At 35.8% G+C, this 17,225-nt stretch overlaps 2 protein-coding genes across 5 annotated transcripts; one reads left to right on the plus strand and one right to left on the minus strand.

The window, feature by feature from the left end:
• The first annotated feature begins 785 nt into the window (after nt 1-785).
• On the plus strand, nt 786-14,646 carry dachs (unconventional myosin-IXb-like dachs). Of its 4 annotated transcripts, none has more exons than XM_081986088.1 (19): nt 786-925; nt 2,836-3,015; nt 3,069-3,148; nt 10,052-10,293; nt 10,359-10,514; nt 10,851-11,022; nt 11,080-11,252; nt 11,301-11,551; nt 11,605-11,717; nt 11,777-11,907; nt 11,960-12,127; nt 12,184-12,428; nt 12,484-12,637; nt 12,694-12,950; nt 13,000-13,238; nt 13,297-13,445; nt 13,501-13,652; nt 13,706-13,989; nt 14,094-14,646. In XM_081986088.1, exons 2-19 carry the CDS (start codon nt 2,882-2,884, stop codon nt 14,288-14,290), a joined length of 3,297 nt encoding a protein of 1,098 aa, XP_081842214.1. In that variant the 5' UTR covers nt 786-925; nt 2,836-2,881; the 3' UTR covers nt 14,291-14,646. The 4 variants fall into 4 exon arrangements, with proteins under 4 accessions (XP_081842214.1, XP_081842215.1, XP_081842217.1 ...); XM_081986089.1 differs by having other exon boundaries at nt 13,730-13,989; XM_081986091.1 differs by lacking the exons at nt 786-925; nt 2,836-3,015; nt 3,069-3,148 and adding an exon at nt 5,464-5,899 and having other exon boundaries at nt 13,730-13,989.
• On the minus strand, nt 14,634-17,091 carry LOC145733333 (venom carboxylesterase-6-like). Its single transcript, XM_081986092.1, has 11 exons — nt 16,944-17,091; nt 16,747-16,893; nt 16,557-16,691; nt 16,344-16,506; nt 16,099-16,284; nt 15,839-16,047; nt 15,603-15,780; nt 15,374-15,540; nt 15,190-15,319; nt 14,973-15,132; nt 14,634-14,917 (listed from the first exon to the last, which is right to left on the minus strand). The coding sequence occupies exons 1-11, from the start codon at nt 17,076-17,078 to the stop codon at nt 14,725-14,727; spliced, it is 1,803 nt and encodes a 600-aa protein (XP_081842218.1). The 5' UTR covers nt 17,079-17,091; the 3' UTR covers nt 14,634-14,724.
• Nucleotides 17,092-17,225: the final 134 nt, after the last annotated feature.

Raw genomic sequence — 17,225 nt, forward strand, 5'->3', positions numbered from 1 at the left:
GATTTTTAAACTTTTTTTAGTAATCACTTCAAATTTCCCTACATACGTGTAACTTTGTATTTTCTGCCCCTTTTTCCCTACACACCTAATTTATAAGCAATATTCCCTACGAATAGGGAAATTCCCTACAGGTTGGCATCACTGATTTGAGGTTATGTTGTAACCAGTTTGTTTTCATCTTATTATGCAGCGGGCAGACAAGGAAAGAAGCTGTCAAAAGTAGTAAAACAGAGAGAGAGAAATCGAAAACAATTTACTGTGTCAAAGACTTTTCAATACATGGACGTGGAACTATAATTAGCTTTTTTCTTACTTTTTTTTAATTATTTCAGAGTCTCTGGTTATTTTATGGTCTTTTAATGGATCGTAATTCAGTTAGATATTTATACACAAACTAACTAATTGCAATTAAGATAAAAGTTAGTTTAATTAAAGACTGATATACATTTTAGTTTTATAATTTTTTTAATTATTTAATTTTGCTCTTTTTTACAGTTAAACCATAAATTTAAAAACGATATAATTTTTATGTGCCAGCGATGGCATAGACAAATTTTTCTACTGTTAGGCGGGAGATATCCGGATAAATTTGGCAATACCGTAACTAAGAGCCTCGATGAAGAAGTAAGTGTTTTTAAAGGTATTTTGAATCTTTGCGTCGCGCTTAGAGCAAGAAGAAGACGCGCGGCTTTCGAAGATTTTCAAACAAGCGGACCTTGTTTTTTTGTGTGGGATCTAAAACTCGAATGATGAATTGGATGCGTGTGCACATTAAATTGTTAATTATATTGTGATAAGTCGCAGTGTCGGTTTTTGTTCGTTTGTACCGTTACCAGCTTTAAAATTAGTTCGTGCTATTGGTATCAGTTCTTATTGTTGTCTTTTTATTTTATTGTAACTATTAGTGTGGATTAGTGTAGAAAAGGTAAGTTTTGAAATCAACAGGGTTAAATGATTATGAGTAAAAAATACAAGTTTTGTATCAGTTTTATTTTAAATGTATATCACGTTGTACTTACTGTTTTATTCTATTTCTGTAACAAAAAATAGACTATGTTGCACTTAAAAAACTCTGCTTCTGTAATGAATTTTTTGATGTTTCGACTTTGATGGCAAAACCAAACGATTTATACCAATAGTGGATATTTAACAAAAAATAAGGTATCGACAAATTTTCAGTTATTATAACAATAGGCATTCATTTTGCTCCAGGAGGGTTGCAATGCACAGCAAAGGGCATATTTATACCAAAGGACCTTAAATTTTAACAAAGTTTTTAAAAAGTTACAGTCATTCAAAAATTGAAAAAATTCTATTTTTGCAAAAAGTGCAATTTTGGCAATTTTTTTCCGAATAGGCCTCTTCTGATTCTCTTCAAGTTCATATAACAATTGTAATGTCTTTAAGATTTTTCCTAATACAATTTTCTTCAATTACTTAACCAGCAAAAAGCATACCACAAACGTAACTTATTCCATTCAATTCTTGATGTACTTAGATTACATTGTCATTAGTCAATGACGAAGCAACTAACTTGGTTCCTTCTCCTTATACGAGAACAGGAGACATATTATCGACTGCTTTTTTACTGACAGGTCGATTCAATTCACCTTTAAGGTCTCGGATACTTGAGGAAACACATAGGCCAGTGTGCACCACAAAGAATCCAAATTTTCAGCACTTCAAAGACATACTTATGTCTTTCATATTAATCGTGTTTTTGGGTATTTACAAACACTGGAACGAATTTTGAAGGTTTGAAAAAAATGTCCCGTTAGGTCAATGCATAAATTTAGTAATAAAAAGAACGGGAGATTATAAATCAGCGTAATATACCTGTATGTTGACGCTAAGATAGAAGAGATGAATGTTGTCGTGCGAGGCGAGATATATTCAAACATAAATAAAAATATAGAACGTGAGGAGTTGGTCTTTGTGTTTGAGAAAGCCAAGAACGTAGTTGGAAAAATGTTGAAAGGATTTTACATGGTAGTTCCAATAATTGAATGAGTGTAGAATTTATAATGTTACTTTATGTAATAATGCGCTTTTTTAAAAGTAATTACTACTGCAAGATCATCCACCAGAATTTCGCAAAATACAGTGTAATTGTATTATCTGTGTAACGTTAAATTTGCAAACAGGCGCCACTGATGTTCCCGTCTTCATCTTCATCATAATAATGAATGTCAACGTGTGATGGCAAAAATCTTCAAACGTTACGGTCATCAGTTGAATTCCGGCATTTCAAGCTTGGTAATGTACTAAAATCCTGCACTATAATAAAAATTCGAAACCTTCATAACGGTATATAACCATTTTGCGCATCAAATTGCTATCTTTTTAACAGTTTTTGTTATTGCACCAGCAAGGCAGTCTCTTGTAATAACCACCCAGAATTTTGCTACACGGTATAGTTATGGGCAATCAAAATTTGATTTCCACTTTCGGCACCATAAATCAATAAACTAAACACCAACCTTAACTTCATAACTAACACTGGAGGAACTTAATCTGGACTTAGCATCGTGCATTACTCTCAGTATAATTATACGTAAACACATCCCTTGAGCACGGCAAATATTTCACCTTCACTTTGAACGTCGTGCTCTTCGTCCAATTATCTACGGCCCATCTTGTCCGTAATCATCGCTAAAGACCACGTGTGCTGCAATGAAAAGGCCGACTCCCACAATTTTGATGTTGTTGTGGGAAACTGGCTTAAATCGATTCCATTTCATTAATGAAAATGAAGACTACCTGCCCACCAGATTTGTTGCTACTCAAACAAAAATGTATTTTTTTGCATATGATTTTAACAAATTTTATTTTTAGGAACTTGATCAACCCAATTCAGTGATTTCTACCATGTATTCTTACTATGATCCAGCCAGATGAGACTTACGAACATGATGTGATGACCAAAAAAGCATGGATATTGTCCAATTTGCAGCTATTAGAAGCTTACGATCATTTTCTCGAGTCCTACCGTATCAAACCGGACTTTTTTTGCAAGTAAGTGTTTTTTAGAAAATACCAACCCGTTTGTAATATTTTCATTTTTTTAGATACAGAGAGAAAGAGATTCTTCGTAGAAATTTGAACGCTTATATAGCGGCATTACAAAAAAACACAGTAAAGGAAAATGGTAAGTTTTCAAATTCAAATTGAAAAGTAAATAAATTCAAACTCGTGTACCATTTATCCGTGGATGGGCAGCTAGTTTCAAAAAGGAGTAAACTTATTTCCAGCAAGGATATTCTTCAAGGCTTGATTGATAGATTTAAGCAGCTGACATGCGAGCTTTATTTCGCTACACTGCACCGTCACATACCAAAGCTGAAGAATTCGTGATATTTGAATATAACGTGTGCAATTGAGGCTGTATAGGTACCAGTTTTAGTCCGGTTAAGGATAAACGTCCGTTGAAAAATAATGCCTGTCTGTGCGCCGCCCTTTTACATTCTGAATGGCAATAATGTATCAATTGCTGTACCCACTCGTGATTTATTTTTGGTTAACAAAGACTGTTGTTATGACGGAAAATATAACTAAGTTTGTCCATCCAAGAAATTAATTACTTTACAACGGAAGTAACAAAAATAAACTAAATTGATATTTCTGATAAACTGCCAATTAAGCAAATCCAACGTTATCTTTTGATGTCGCCACACTGATTTCTCATTCAGGTGTCTCTGGTTCTAACACAAAGTAAATCCATCATTCAGTGGTCGGTCTTGTCGGATTTTCTATGGTCGAGTTTTAAGAGCACTATCTCAAAGATCTAAATCTCGTTTTATTCACCAAAATCAAAATAATTCCTAATATGGGCAATTGTTTTTGAAGTAGTGGCTACTGTACTTTCAAAATAACAGAACCACTATATGAGTGAATGCCATACGTGACGTAGTACCAGTTTTATTGTTAAAATCAGTTATAAAATTTTCTCTACGCTCTGTCCCAGGAGAAGTGGCAGTGACGACATTAACTGTGACGTCATATGGAAATTCACAACTGTCTTAGATTACTTAGTTCCAAACATTCACAAATTTAAAAACCACCTCAAATTTCCTTCTGGATCAGTTCACATGTATTAGAAAAGGAATTACAATTATTACGTCACTGCCACTAGCCCTGCGACGTACTTTATCTTTGTCGACACCATTGAATTGCAATGATTCTCTTTTCTTAGCATTAATTTCTTATGGATATCTGTCAGTTTGTTACCACAAATAAAATTAATAAAAACAATGATTTAGTGACGATAGACCACAGTATACCAATTGAGTTAGCGCCTTCACCAAGGTGCCATTAAATTTTGTGCTGTTTCTTCAAATAAGTTAAAATCCTGTTATTGGTACTTAAACTTTAAACAAGTGTATTTTCTAGATTGAGACTTTAAACAAAAATATAAATAATTATTATTTTGAACAAATTTATAATTTATTGATGCCATACAAATATTACAAATACAATTTGTTCAACTTATGAAAATTCTCAAAGGGGTAATATTTGAAATTAAAAGACAAAATTTCTATTTTTAGTTTAGGAGAGTCCAACAGTCAATTAGCTCAGTAACCTATTCAATCACTTTTTTGTTAATTACTTGCCTCACATTTACCGAGCAATTACTGATCAGCAATGAAACTTGCAGTCTGTTTAGCTGAAAATGTCGAAATCGTGCAAAATCACAATCGAAAAATAAAACTCCGGCAACGCGGCGTAAAAGCTCCAAACCGCAAACTCGATTGTGGTTCTTACCGATCTACGGTTCATTATTTTCTAACTTACGGTTAGGAAGGTAATTCGAGGTGTAGTCTTAAAGCCATATAGATCTTTACGCTTATTTCCCTTAATGAAAGTTCGTTGCGATTGCCGCGGCAACGTTTATCTCGAAGGCTGTAACTAGGACCTGTCGTTTTAAGGCTTTTGCAGTTGTCGCCACAAACAAAAGTGAAAGGGGTGAAAATCGAAAATTTTATACTTGCATCAAGAAAACAGTTACAATAATAAAACTCATATTCAACAAATGACCTAAGAAGGAGAAGTTTTCTTTAAATCCATCATTAATCAAATTGTATGTGTTACTGTAAAAATACGTTTAAAAACCTAATCATACATCAAGTGCTCACTAAAACCTAGTCTAGATAGTTTTATAAGAATTACATAGGCAAAAAGTGACAAGATACACCAAACTGCATTCTCTAATCAGCATGATTACAAATAAACTTAAAACTGAATGACATTCTGAGAAAAATGTTTTTAAAACACTTTCTCGCTACTTAAAAACGAGACGCATTTTGAATGGGCCCATATGAAGGCACTTTTTGGTTACGCCAGTGTTTTCTCGAGTGTACCTGTTTGATTTACACATGACCTTCTCTTTGTTATGTGTTGAGATGCCCGAGAGAATCTTACTAGTTTAAGTTAAATTTTGGTTGATGGTTTTTTTCCGGTTAAAAAAATGAAAACTTGTAACGCGGTTGGTAAAATGTTGTTAAAGGTGATTACAGTTTAGTAAGTAAAAAGTTTAGGAGATGATGATGATGGTGTTGTTTTGAAAACTTGGCAACGCGGCAACGAAGCAAGCTTTACAGGTAGAAGGCGGTCAAGAGAGTCAACCGGTCCGAAGAAAAGGCAGTGCTCCTTAAGGTACAAACCGCGGAGACGAAGAACGAAGCATCGTCATTTCGAATAACGGCCGATCGAGTGTTATTTCGATGTTTATCGTACGAAAATCGAGTAAAAAATGAGCAAAAGTGCAACAGAGGAATGGATACTGAACGCCTCTGCCAGTAACCACTAGGCATGGCCACTTTAGGATTGAGCAAAGTCTTCATTTTGGACAAATACTTTACTGAGCTGCAGAAGTTTTGGGAGACCGAGAAGAAGCTGCAAGGTATAGATCCGGAATGTAGGCTGGCGCGACAGTGGTGGAGGGCGTAACTGTTTAAGCTCCAATTTTTTTAATATCTGAGAAACAGCATGCAGTAGTCTCCAAAAATCTAAAATCTGATATGCAGGATGATGTCACTCGAATAAAAAAAAACTGCTCTGCTCCTAAATAACAACATTTTATCTCCCCCTCCACTTCTTTCACCATTTTCTCTCTCTTTCTGTTCCAGAACAGGTTGACTACTTTTTGAGCTTTCTCGAAATTTATTTTATTAATAATTTTATATCATTTTTCAACGTTAGACAACACTTTGGAAATAATAATTGGGGTTTTATACAAGCAGAAACTTATTCTTCTGTTAGATTTATACAATTTTGATATAATGGCAAATTGTTTTTTGTGAAAATTATCTTTTAGAATACACACATCTGAAAAACTGTTGTTGTTGAGTATCTGCAATTAAAACTTGGACACTCTGTATCTTAAAAAGAAAGCTGTTCACATACATTTATATGGGAAGGCCCTATGACGATTATTGGGTTGATATGGCAATGAGGAATACTGCCAGGTACACTTAACTAGTACTTGACAAATACAGGGTGTTCAATTTGCCTTTTAAATTTCATTCACTTTAAAACAGGGTTGTTTGCTGGCTAATGTTCCGTTAATATTTAAGAAATTTCAACAGTCAGTTAGACCACAAACTTTTTGCAATTACTAAAATCGATATTATTAATACTTAGTTTTATGTAATTCCCTAATTATTTGCAATTAACTTAAATAATATGTATGTATAAGAAAGAAACCAACAAGCTTGAATACCTGAATTCAATATATTTTTTTAATTCCTAATTACTATTATTGATCTTGAATTCAATTTTTTTTCATTCACAAGCGGGTCTGCTTGCATCATATCCCTTTTACAACTCTCTCGTAAATGGAAACGAGATCAAAGCCCCAAGCAAAGGTCGGTAAAATCACTTAGCAGCACAAACAACTTGCTCAATATCCGATTTTATATTTACATTGTTTTCACTTAGAGCTTATTATTCTATTCGATGTAAAATAATCGAGATAATAGTGGAATAATCTATGTATAAATGTTGCCGTTAATTTTCAGTCCGTGGGAACCGCCTATTATTTTTCAAACTAAACTTACATTACCCGATACGTTGGCGAATTTTTACATCGACATGAACGTGGTTTGTGAAAGTTGCCAGGTCCAGCTATTGTGCAGTACATATGCAGAATTAGCTTTATTATAACACTAACTTATATAGGAAGTACGTCAATTAAGATGGCGACCGCATAAAATACCATCAAATGGTTCTCGTTTATATGGGTTTCACACTTTATACGGCCCAGGTGGTTGTTGCTGTATTTTAAAACATGAATTCACTACCGTCACTTAATGTTTTTAGATCGTTTGATCGCTCGTTCAATTTGTCTCAACCGCTTTTTGCCCAAACGGAATGCCGTTTCAGGAATTATTAGCCTCTTCCATACGCGTCAAATTATTCATCATGCCTGCTTTGTTTCCATTCATATTTACCCTAAAATTAAATTTAATTAAAAAAAAATGAACGGGAGAAGTTAACAACCTGACATGACCAGCTTTTTCATTAATGAGCCGCCTGGTGTGGTCCGACTGTGATTAAAGAAAAATTGCTGAACTTGAAAAGAGAAACTCGTTTGTTCTTATACGACAAATAATGCGAATTTAAATTTTATAGCCAAACCACCGGGTGGCCATTTCAAATTGATCAATAATTTTTGACTTAAGTTTAGTAGGCAGAATCACCTCAAGTGCTTATTAACGTGATTAATTATGACATTACAGTATAAGAAATATCCTAGACTTTCAGTACGTTTACCCTGTATCCTGAATGATATACCCAAGTAGGAAATTTAAACTATATCAATTTACCATAATGATAAACTTATTAGTTTGAGGTACACTTGAAACGTAAATATCTAATTCCGACCACGTTGTAAACGTAGTAGGTATAACGTGTTATCTGCAGAGGAAAGCCAATCAAAATAGCATTGTCGGAAGACTATAAAGTGGCTACTAGGCTGTTGTCAGCTTTGTGTTATTCCTGCTAATAAAATGGCAAGTCTTGCACGTATGCAAATCGAGTGTAAAGCAACAATATCACTCGTTTGTTATTAATTAAAACCGAAAATGTCGTCGAGTTGCATTCGACTACTTTTAGGTAAGAATAAAGGCGGTTCTTAGATCGACTTAACCTGAATAACCATAACGCGACCAACGGCGTAGGCCGCGATCCCAAAACAAAAAAATACGAACGGGTACCGCTCTTGATCTCTTGCACAATGGGTACCGAGTCTACGATAGTCATAAATCAAACTCGCATATTGTATCTTATTTTGAATGTAAAAACAATTAGCGTAGGTAAACCTCTGAGCTTTGCTCTTTTGAACAGTTAGAACCAGCTACAATTATCAAAAACTATTTACAGTAATTCCTAGTGACTATTATAAAAAATTCCTAAATGTAAGTAAATTGGTTTCTTTAATAATTATTCACAAGTCAAAAATTATTAACCATCTGGTTAACTGTCGTCATTTGCATGATATCACTACTAATTTCTCATTACGCCTATTAGCAGATAAAGCAATTAATCGGGGTTTGCGTAACTGAATCGCTAATCGGATTATTTAGACGTTAAACGCGCCTTTAAGTATATGTTAAAATGCAATTTGCCGCCTCTTAACTTTTTTGTTGTTTCGCTGGTTTTTGAGGCTAGTTTTTAGCGCGAAAACTCGAAACGTAACTGCAAAGTCTATTAAAACAGGAATTATTCATTTCGTCGTAACTCTGATGGTCTGATCCATTTCGAGAATGTCCTGTGCAATTTAATTACGTCTAATTCATACCTTGTACATCCCAACAATTCCACAAATCTACTTTATTTCTTCTATGCACCTGCATTATGAAATAGTAGGGACAAGAGTGCTAATGAGCTGGTTTTATGCCTTAATAATTTAATGTGATTATTTAAGTTTTTGAATCAATCACAGTATTCAATTGTCATGTAATTTTTTCGAATCTAGGCTTGTCAACACCATTCAACTGACTGATACACCCAAAGTCACAGGTGTTGGTAAGCCGTGTCTTCTCTTCAGTGCTCCAGGTCTTCTAACGGTAATTTTGTGTTGGTACTTAATACCATGGTACTGGTACAGTGTCCAAAGAGTACCATTTCCTATCGTGACTGGGCTGGGCCTTGTCATCTCTTAATACGCGACCAATCTAAATTGGAACTTGCAGATTTAATCTTTAATTTTGCCGTTTTGCAGTATCATTATCAGTAACTAGGTTATTATTAAGTATTTTCTCTCTATATTGTATTAATAGTATTAACTGTTTTATGATGTGACTATACGGTCATGGGCACAACTGACTTATTTCTGTTATAACTTGTTTTCTGCACTAATACAGTTTCAAAATTTGTTTAACATGAAGCGGTTGTTTATATGCTTTACATCTAAATAAATGTATGATTGTATTTTTTTAATTCATTCAATAAGTAATAGAGACCACATATTTATAACTACAATCTACATATACAAAAAGTCAAAAACCAAGCCGAAATGTGTACACATTCTTGCTATAATCTCTGCTCAATCTTCAAGACATGGATGCAGAAATCAAACAACCCATCGGGTTACCTGCGACTGAAATTTCCGAGAATTTTACAGGAAAGAATGTAAATTGACCAAAGCCGTTCGGACATTCTAGAGGCATCTTCAGCAATTCATTTCACTTATAAAATTGGAGCAGTCAGAGGGCTCTATACTGTTTTTAGAAGTTGATGTATAAATATACCATACATAATATTGAAAATCGTGATTTTTTTTCTGGTTTTAACCGTTACGTGGCTGCAGCACAGCATATTTTCAAGCAAGTTCTTCAATAAAGATAACATTCTTTGGCCACGGGCCAAAGTGTGCGCGTCGTACACGACCTGACTGCACAAGTCATGATGTGTGTGTATCCAAATTTTAAAGGCACCAGATGTCTCTTGTATGTACGCCAGTAAATGCTTAAAATTATTATATCTGGTTTGTTCTTGTCGTTGATTTCTGGCATACTTATATTATATTGTATGTATTAAATATTATTTAAAGAAATTTCCGATGCGTCATCTCCAACCGAAGCGGTGCATCTTAAGCAACGTTTGCGCAGTTTGAGCACCGAACTCGTAACACTACGGAATAGGCTGCACGTAAACGGACCCAATGGAGAGCCCGTCAACGGGGGTAACTCCAACGCGACTAATCAAAACACGTCAAAGCCGGCCAGCACCAATGGTAGACAACCCCACATTCCCCCCAGAGGAAGCCAGTATAGTTCTCAAGCTGCCACTTTGGTAATTTCTTCACAATTTACTTTAAATCAATTTACTGCTTCATATTTCAACTCGATTGTTTTCAGGCATCCAGCCAAAAATCAGTTTCTTCTTCCATCATTCAACCATTTCAAAATACTACTTCAGCCACCATTGAAGATCTTATTCACCTACCTGGTCCCCTAACTGAAGATGCTGTTATGAAATGTCTTCAAGCCAGGTTTGCAGCCAATCAGTTTTACGTAAGTTTTTTTTTTACTGCTATTCTAAACTGTTTTATATTCAATATAAATACCACGTGAGTTAGTTACACATAATTGGATAATGAATAGATCAGTCACAGATACACAGTTAAGCAATCTACTTCATTGATCTCGCCGTATCGAAACAAGTAAGAAATTAAAATGTTTGTAAAGGCACTTAATAGAAAATGCAGACTTTATACGAGCATTTTTATGGTCTGTAACAATTTAAATTACGTGGAGCACTTGTTTTATGAATGTCCTTTCGACTATAAGCAACTATTTTAATTTCACCGTTTAACATTCCACAAGTTTTCTAATGTAAACCTTAATCAGACTAACGTTGGTCCGATTATCCTGTGCGTAAACCCTTACCGAGACGTTGGTAATCCCCTCACTCTTAACAGTACAAGAAGTCTAGTTTTAAGTCAGCAATTGAAGAAAGTGGTCCAGGAGGCCGTTAAACAACAATCTGAGACTGGATATCCACAAGCTATTATACTATCAGGTAATTCGATTTGTTCTAAAAATGTTTGCAAAGTTCTAAAATCCAACCAAATTACAGGCACTAGTGGATCGGGGAAAAGCCACACTTCCATGCTTCTTTTGAGACAACTATTTGCAGTTGCAGGAGGGGGCCCCGAAACTGATGCTTTTAAACACTTGGCAGCCGCCTTTACAGTATTAAGATCTCTAGGATCTGCGAAAACTATAACCAATTCGGAATCTAGTAGAATAGTAAGTCAACAGCATTACAAAATGCAGTGTCTTAATCAAACGTTGCAGGGACAATTTATTGAAGTTCAAGTGACTGATGGTGCATTGTATCGCACTAAAATTCATTGTTACTTCCTAGACCAGACCAGAGTAATACGACCTTTACCTGGTGAAAAAAATTACCACATTTTCTACCAGATGTTAGCCGGACTTTCGGCCGAAGAACGATCCAAATTGAATTTGGACGGCCATAAACCTTCCACCTTAAAATATTTACAACACGGCGATGTCAGGCAGGACGTAGTAGAAGATGCCTCCAGGTGAAAGAATATTTTTTTTGTCTTTTGCAAATTTGGAAACTTATTTGTTACAGATTTCAAAACTGGAAAACTTGCCTTGGTGTGCTTGGCATTCCATTTTTGGATGTGGTCAGAGTGCTCGCTGCTGTACTTTTACTAGGAAACGTCCAGTTTTCTGATGGAAAAGGTGAAGTACTATATTAACTACCTAATTAGAAATTAAGTCAAATTATACATCCAAAACAGGTATAGAAGTGGATGTTAGGGGAGAAACTGAACTGAACGCAGTGGCCGCTCTTTTAGGAGTATCTGGGGCAGCTCTTTTCAGAGGTTTGACTTCCCGTACTCATAACGCCAGAGGACAACTGGTCAAGTCGGTTAGTATTAAATGGAATATAAATTACTTTGATTTTATATGAATAATCACAGGTCTGCGATGCCAACATGTCTAACATGACCAGGGATTGTCTAGCCAAGGCGTTGTACTGTCGAACTGTGGCCACGATAGTTCGAAGAGCAAACAGCTTGAAGAGATTGGGATCGACTTTAGGAACTTTAAGTTCAGATTCCAACGAATCAGTTCATAATCAAGCTGAAGTAACTGAATTATCCTATCCACTCATTAACTGATTTTTAGACTCTAATTCTTGTAGATTACTAGTCAACATGCTTCTACTGTGGGCACAAGCAGTAATTCAGCTGGAAATAAATCCATGGTAGCTTTGAATAATGCAGTTCGGCACGCGACCACCGATGGGTTTATTGGTATTTTGGATATGTTCGGCTTTGAAGACCCCAAACCTTCGCAATTGGAACATTTGTGCATTAATTTGTGCGCGGAAACGATGCAACATTTTTACAACACTCACATTTTTAAATCTAGCATTGAATCTTGCAGGTATATACAATTTGTTGATTAAAATGATCATCTTCAAAAATTCATGTTTATATAGGGACGAAGGAGTTTGTTGCGAAGTTGAGGTTGATTATGTAGACAATGTACCCTGTATAGACCTTATTTCCTCCTTAAGAACAGGATTACTGAGTATGTTGGATGTAGAATGTTCTATAAGGGGAACTGCGGAATCTTATGTTGCCAAGATCAAAGTATAAGCTTTTAGTACGTATTTGTTGCAAATTAATTTTTTATGGGTGTGTAACAGGTACAACATAAAAACAATAAAAGACTGTTTGATCAAAAGTCGATCGATCCTCGATTGTTTGGAATTCAGCACTTTGCGGGCAGAGTTGTGTACGATGCTAGCGATTTTCTCGATACGAACAAAGACGTGGTGCCTGATGATCTGGTGGCAGTTTTCTACAAGCAAACTTGCAATTTTGGGTTTGCAACGCATTTGTTTGGTAGTGAACTCAAAGCTTTGTACTCGGTTGAGAACGTGCCTAGGGGCGTTAGCTTTCGGTAAGTTAAGTCTTTCAATTTTTTCCACATTTGAATTGTAAACGTTTAGAATTTCGCCAACATCTCATACGGATCTGTTGAATGGGGATGAGCCTGTGTCCACCCTTACACAAGATTTCCACACCAGACTGGACAATCTGCTGCGTACTTTAGTGCATGCCAGACCTCACTTTGTAAGATGTATTTGCAGCAATAATCAGGAAGCTGCCAATACTTTCGATAGAGGTATTGTTGTAAGACAGATTCGATCTCTTCAAGTCCTGGAAACTGTCAACTTGATGGCTGGAGGTACTTTATGCCTTACTAGTTTAATGTTGTTACTAACTGACCAGCGCAACATTTTAAGGTTTTCCACACAGGATGAGGTATAAAGCGTTTAATTCACGTTATCGTTTACTGGCACCTTTTTCGGAACTCACTCGTGCCGAAGACAAAATAGTGGAAGACTGTAAAACTATTTTGCAGTATGCCACTGATCTTTTAGCCAAACGAGAGGTTTAAACTTGTTTTGATCTGCTCTGTATGTTTATTAAATTTCTGGTAATTACAGGAAATTAGTGCTGTGTCGACCAGTTGGGCTTTAGGAAAACGTCACATTTTCTTAAGCGAAGGAATCAGACAGCTTTTGGAAAAGCTTCGCAATGAAACGCAATTTAAAGCTGCTACTTTAATACAGTCCACATGGAGAGGATGGAGATGTCGGTAAGACTACGTGATTATGATAAAATAAAAGATGGAAGCATGGCTTTAAATAGTTTGGAACTTTATAAAAACATTAGAATTCGATGGACCGCTTTAAGAAGAGACAAACCACCGGAAATCAAACCTACTACCAAAGTGGCCCCGCCCAGAACAGGTGGTCCCCCGGCGGGCAGACCACGTCCCCAACCCATAGCGGGTACTCCGCCCCCCGAAATGTCTGATAAATGCGATTCTAAAATCATTCAACAGACTTGCAACCTGTTTGGATTGGATTTGGAACGTCCGCCTCCAGTACCGCCTAGCAGATCATACACGGTGACTGGCAACACTAAATTAGGTATCGTATCTCGTACATCCATCTTCATCATACATTCTCAAATAATTGATTGATAGCTATTTATTCCGATTTTGTACCTTTTTTTTGTTCTTATTGCTCTTTAGGTTACCCACAAACCCGAGTTATGAAAATGACATACCCAGAGGATGCTTCAGGAGATGGTCCCACCTTCTACAAGGGCGAAACCGTTCTCGTGGTTGGCGCCTCGCAAAGACGAGGCCACTTGATTGTGGAACACAAAAACCACACCCTACACGTGCCGTTCCAGTTTGTGGAACTCAAATCGAATGTGAATGTTTAGTTTCCAATAGAAAAACACAAACTGGTACACAATTGACCATGAAAAGTTCTATTACATGATTTGTAAACTGACAGTATAGAATTTTTGATAGTGATTCCTAATAACAAACGAATTGAAATATTCAGAAGCGTTTCCAAAAAAAAATTAATCTTTTGTAGGTACTTGCAAAGCAATGAGCCATTGTTATGAATCGAGTCCATAGCTCAACGCTGTTTTCCTAAAACTTGCCATTCTGCAATAAGTTTTTGTATATCGATAGTTTTAGAGTTATTTATCTTTTAGAGTGTTAAGACGATTTATTCCTTACGACTTCACGTGATTATATTCTATTGAAATATAGGTATACGTTAACGAACTTACACCGTTTTTATTTATTTATTTTTTTAATTTCAACAGTATTTATTGTAAAAGTAAATACATGCTTACCAAACTTTTTAGAATGTGTCGTATGGCTTTTGAGCATAAGTTTCATACAACTGATTCCAAAAAATGTACATTTCACTCTTGGGTGTAGTACCCTCGTGTATACTCAAATCTTCGCCAATTTCCAGATATTGAAAATTATCAGGTTGCACCTTAGGCCAAATGACGTTCTGTAAAATTTCTTCCTGGACTGGAGTTGGGTTTCTGCAAAATATATTTTTATAGAAAACGCTAATTATAATCTTGATGGGTTCTTTACAGTTCTTTTGCAAAATTGGTAAACAATGACATGAATCTGTAGTGAACTAGAATGTCCGACTCTGAAAATTTGCTAAAATCAGTATTGTCGGGATAATAGTTGCTCAGCCATTTGTTGAAGATGTAGTTGGTTTCTTCACCATGCTGAACGCCTCCAGACCCTAAAATGCACACATGTATTATAAAAAGCGAACTGGATTATAACTTTTGACGTGTACCATCTAGTGAGTATTTATTGTTTCCCATTACTCCTCTGTAAGTGAAATAGTAGAAATAAACGTCAGTATGCTGGGATTTTAGGGCAGCTTGTTTGATAATGCCCTTGTCGAAATCTTGATTGGAATGATACTAAAACAAGTTAATTTTTTTTAAACTTTTAGGCACACTTTTCACTGAGTTTACCTGAACTCCAGCTAGTAAATTATCAGCCAAGTCTGAGTTAGGAGAGTAGAATTCTTTGATTTTATCTCCAATTTCCAGCAAAAGAGTTTCATCCTCCACATGCATATCGAAAGGCACCATAAGTCTAGTATTCTCATCATAAGTCTTCAACTCAGTGTCCAGACTACCTGTGAGTGTGATTCACTTATTAGTTTTAATATCAATTTAATCACGAAATAATCCAACTAACGGGACAGCATAAACATGCTTTCTTCGGCGTTTACTCCAATTAATACAGGAACCTTAATAAAGTTTCCAGTTTCGTAAGCGCCATATTGTAAATTGGTAAGAAAAGCATTTTCGTGTTCGTGTTCCACTACCGGAGTGTAGTAGAAACCTTGTGACAGCTGAATATTACCAGGAATTTCCTTGAAATATGCAAATATAGTTTAAGTTTGGGAATGAATACTATCTAAGCTATATTACAAGTTGGTTGCTAATGGTATAAGATGCGTCGTCTAAATCTTTTGCAGAAACACTTTGCAGAAAACTGAGCAATTCGGTACTGTTTCGGTTAGTTTCGAATCTAGAGTCTATTAAAGCTGCAGTTTGATAAGTGATTTCGACTTGGTCGCGCTGATACGCCCATGGGTCTAACGCAGCTCCACTTTCTAGAATTGCTCCTCTGAAAAGACCTAAAAAAATTGAATAAAGATGCAGATTAAACATTTGAATCAATATTTTACCTTCTGCTAGAGGGCTTAACAACAAATAAGCGATCGACGCGGCACCGGCACTTTGACCAAACAGTGTGACTTTGTCTGGATCGCCTCCAAAATATCTGACATTTTCCTGAACCCATTTCAATGCCAGAATTTGGTCCTTGCTTCCGAGATTTCCTGGAATCGCATCGTCGCCAGTTGACATGTAACCTATCATTACAACATTGTGGTAAGTCGTATGGGAGAGAAAATGAATGTTAAAAATTCACCAAAAGGTCCAACACGATAGTTGATGGCAACCATAATAACGCCGTACTCCATAAAGAAGTGGGGACCTACTCCCCACTCCAAAATACCAGTACCTTCAACGAATCCTCCACCGTGGATGAAAACCATAACGGGAAGGCCTGCAGAAGCATTGTTCTCTAGATCCTATAAGAACCAAACTAGATTAAACTTTACAAAAAGTAAATTCAACATACAGCCACTGGGGTATACAGATTTAACAAAAGACAATCTTCAGTTTCCATGTCATAGTCGCTAGTCACTTGGTAGCACATTCCTTTCTCGACCGTTGCATCGAAAGTACCTTCCCAAGGTTCGACAGGTTGGGACGGCTGAAAACGTACCGTTTAACAATAATAAGGAATTAACTAAATTATATGTTCTTACTTGAAGTCTCAACTCATTTGTGGGGTTTTTTCCATATCTAACTCCGTAGAATGAATTGTAGATTTGTCCAGTTCTGGTTTGTTCGGTGACTCCTTGGATTTTGCCATTTGGAAGTTCAACAATAACGTCTCCCAAGATTTGGGAAACCTGAATAAAAATCTCAGTTTTAAAACGTTAGGACCAAATTTATTACTAACCAGGGCAAAAATTGTTAAAGAGAAAACGACTGACATGCTTTCTTTTTGCGCCCCAACCATATACTCGAAAAATTCACATAACACAAGTCTGGATAAATAAAGTTGAGTACTTAAAGTAGTAAACAAAAATCTCATTAGATTTGTGATAACACCCAAGTGTTTGTCTATAGATATCAATTTTAAAAATTCAAATTCCTATATTGGATAATTGAACTCTTCAACATTTTAAATAATGGTTACGTAACAGAGTACTTGAAGTACTAATTATTTCATTTAATAGTT

Source organism: Ips typographus, linkage group LG9 (assembly GCF_016097725.1).
Source record: "Ips typographus isolate SLU linkage group LG9, UJ_Ityp_2.0, whole genome shotgun sequence".
In the NCBI taxonomy this organism is placed as follows: Eukaryota; Metazoa; Arthropoda; class Insecta; order Coleoptera; family Curculionidae; genus Ips; species Ips typographus.

Bases quoted from the DNA above. Each gene is read 5' to 3' on its own strand.
- dachs (XM_081986088.1), top strand. From the start codon at position 2,882: ATGATCCAGCCAGATGAGACTTACGAACATGATGTGATGACCAAAAAA. The intron at 10,515-10,850 runs GTAAGTTTTTTT...AACCTTAATCAG, and splicing joins TTGCAGCCAATCAGTTTTAC to ACTAACGTTGGTCCGATTAT. The intron at 11,718-11,776 runs GTGAAGTACTAT...CATCCAAAACAG, and splicing joins CCAGTTTTCTGATGGAAAAG to GTATAGAAGTGGATGTTAGG.
- LOC145733333 (XM_081986092.1), bottom strand. From the start codon at position 17,078: ATGAGATTTTTGTTTACTACTTTAAGTACTCAACTTTATTTATCCAGA. The intron at 16,507-16,556 runs GTATGTTGAATT...TGGTTCTTATAG, and splicing joins ATCTGTATACCCCAGTGGCT to GATCTAGAGAACAATGCTTC. The intron at 15,781-15,838 runs GTAATATAGCTT...GCATATTTCAAG, and splicing joins ATACCATTAGCAACCAACTT to GAAATTCCTGGTAATATTCA.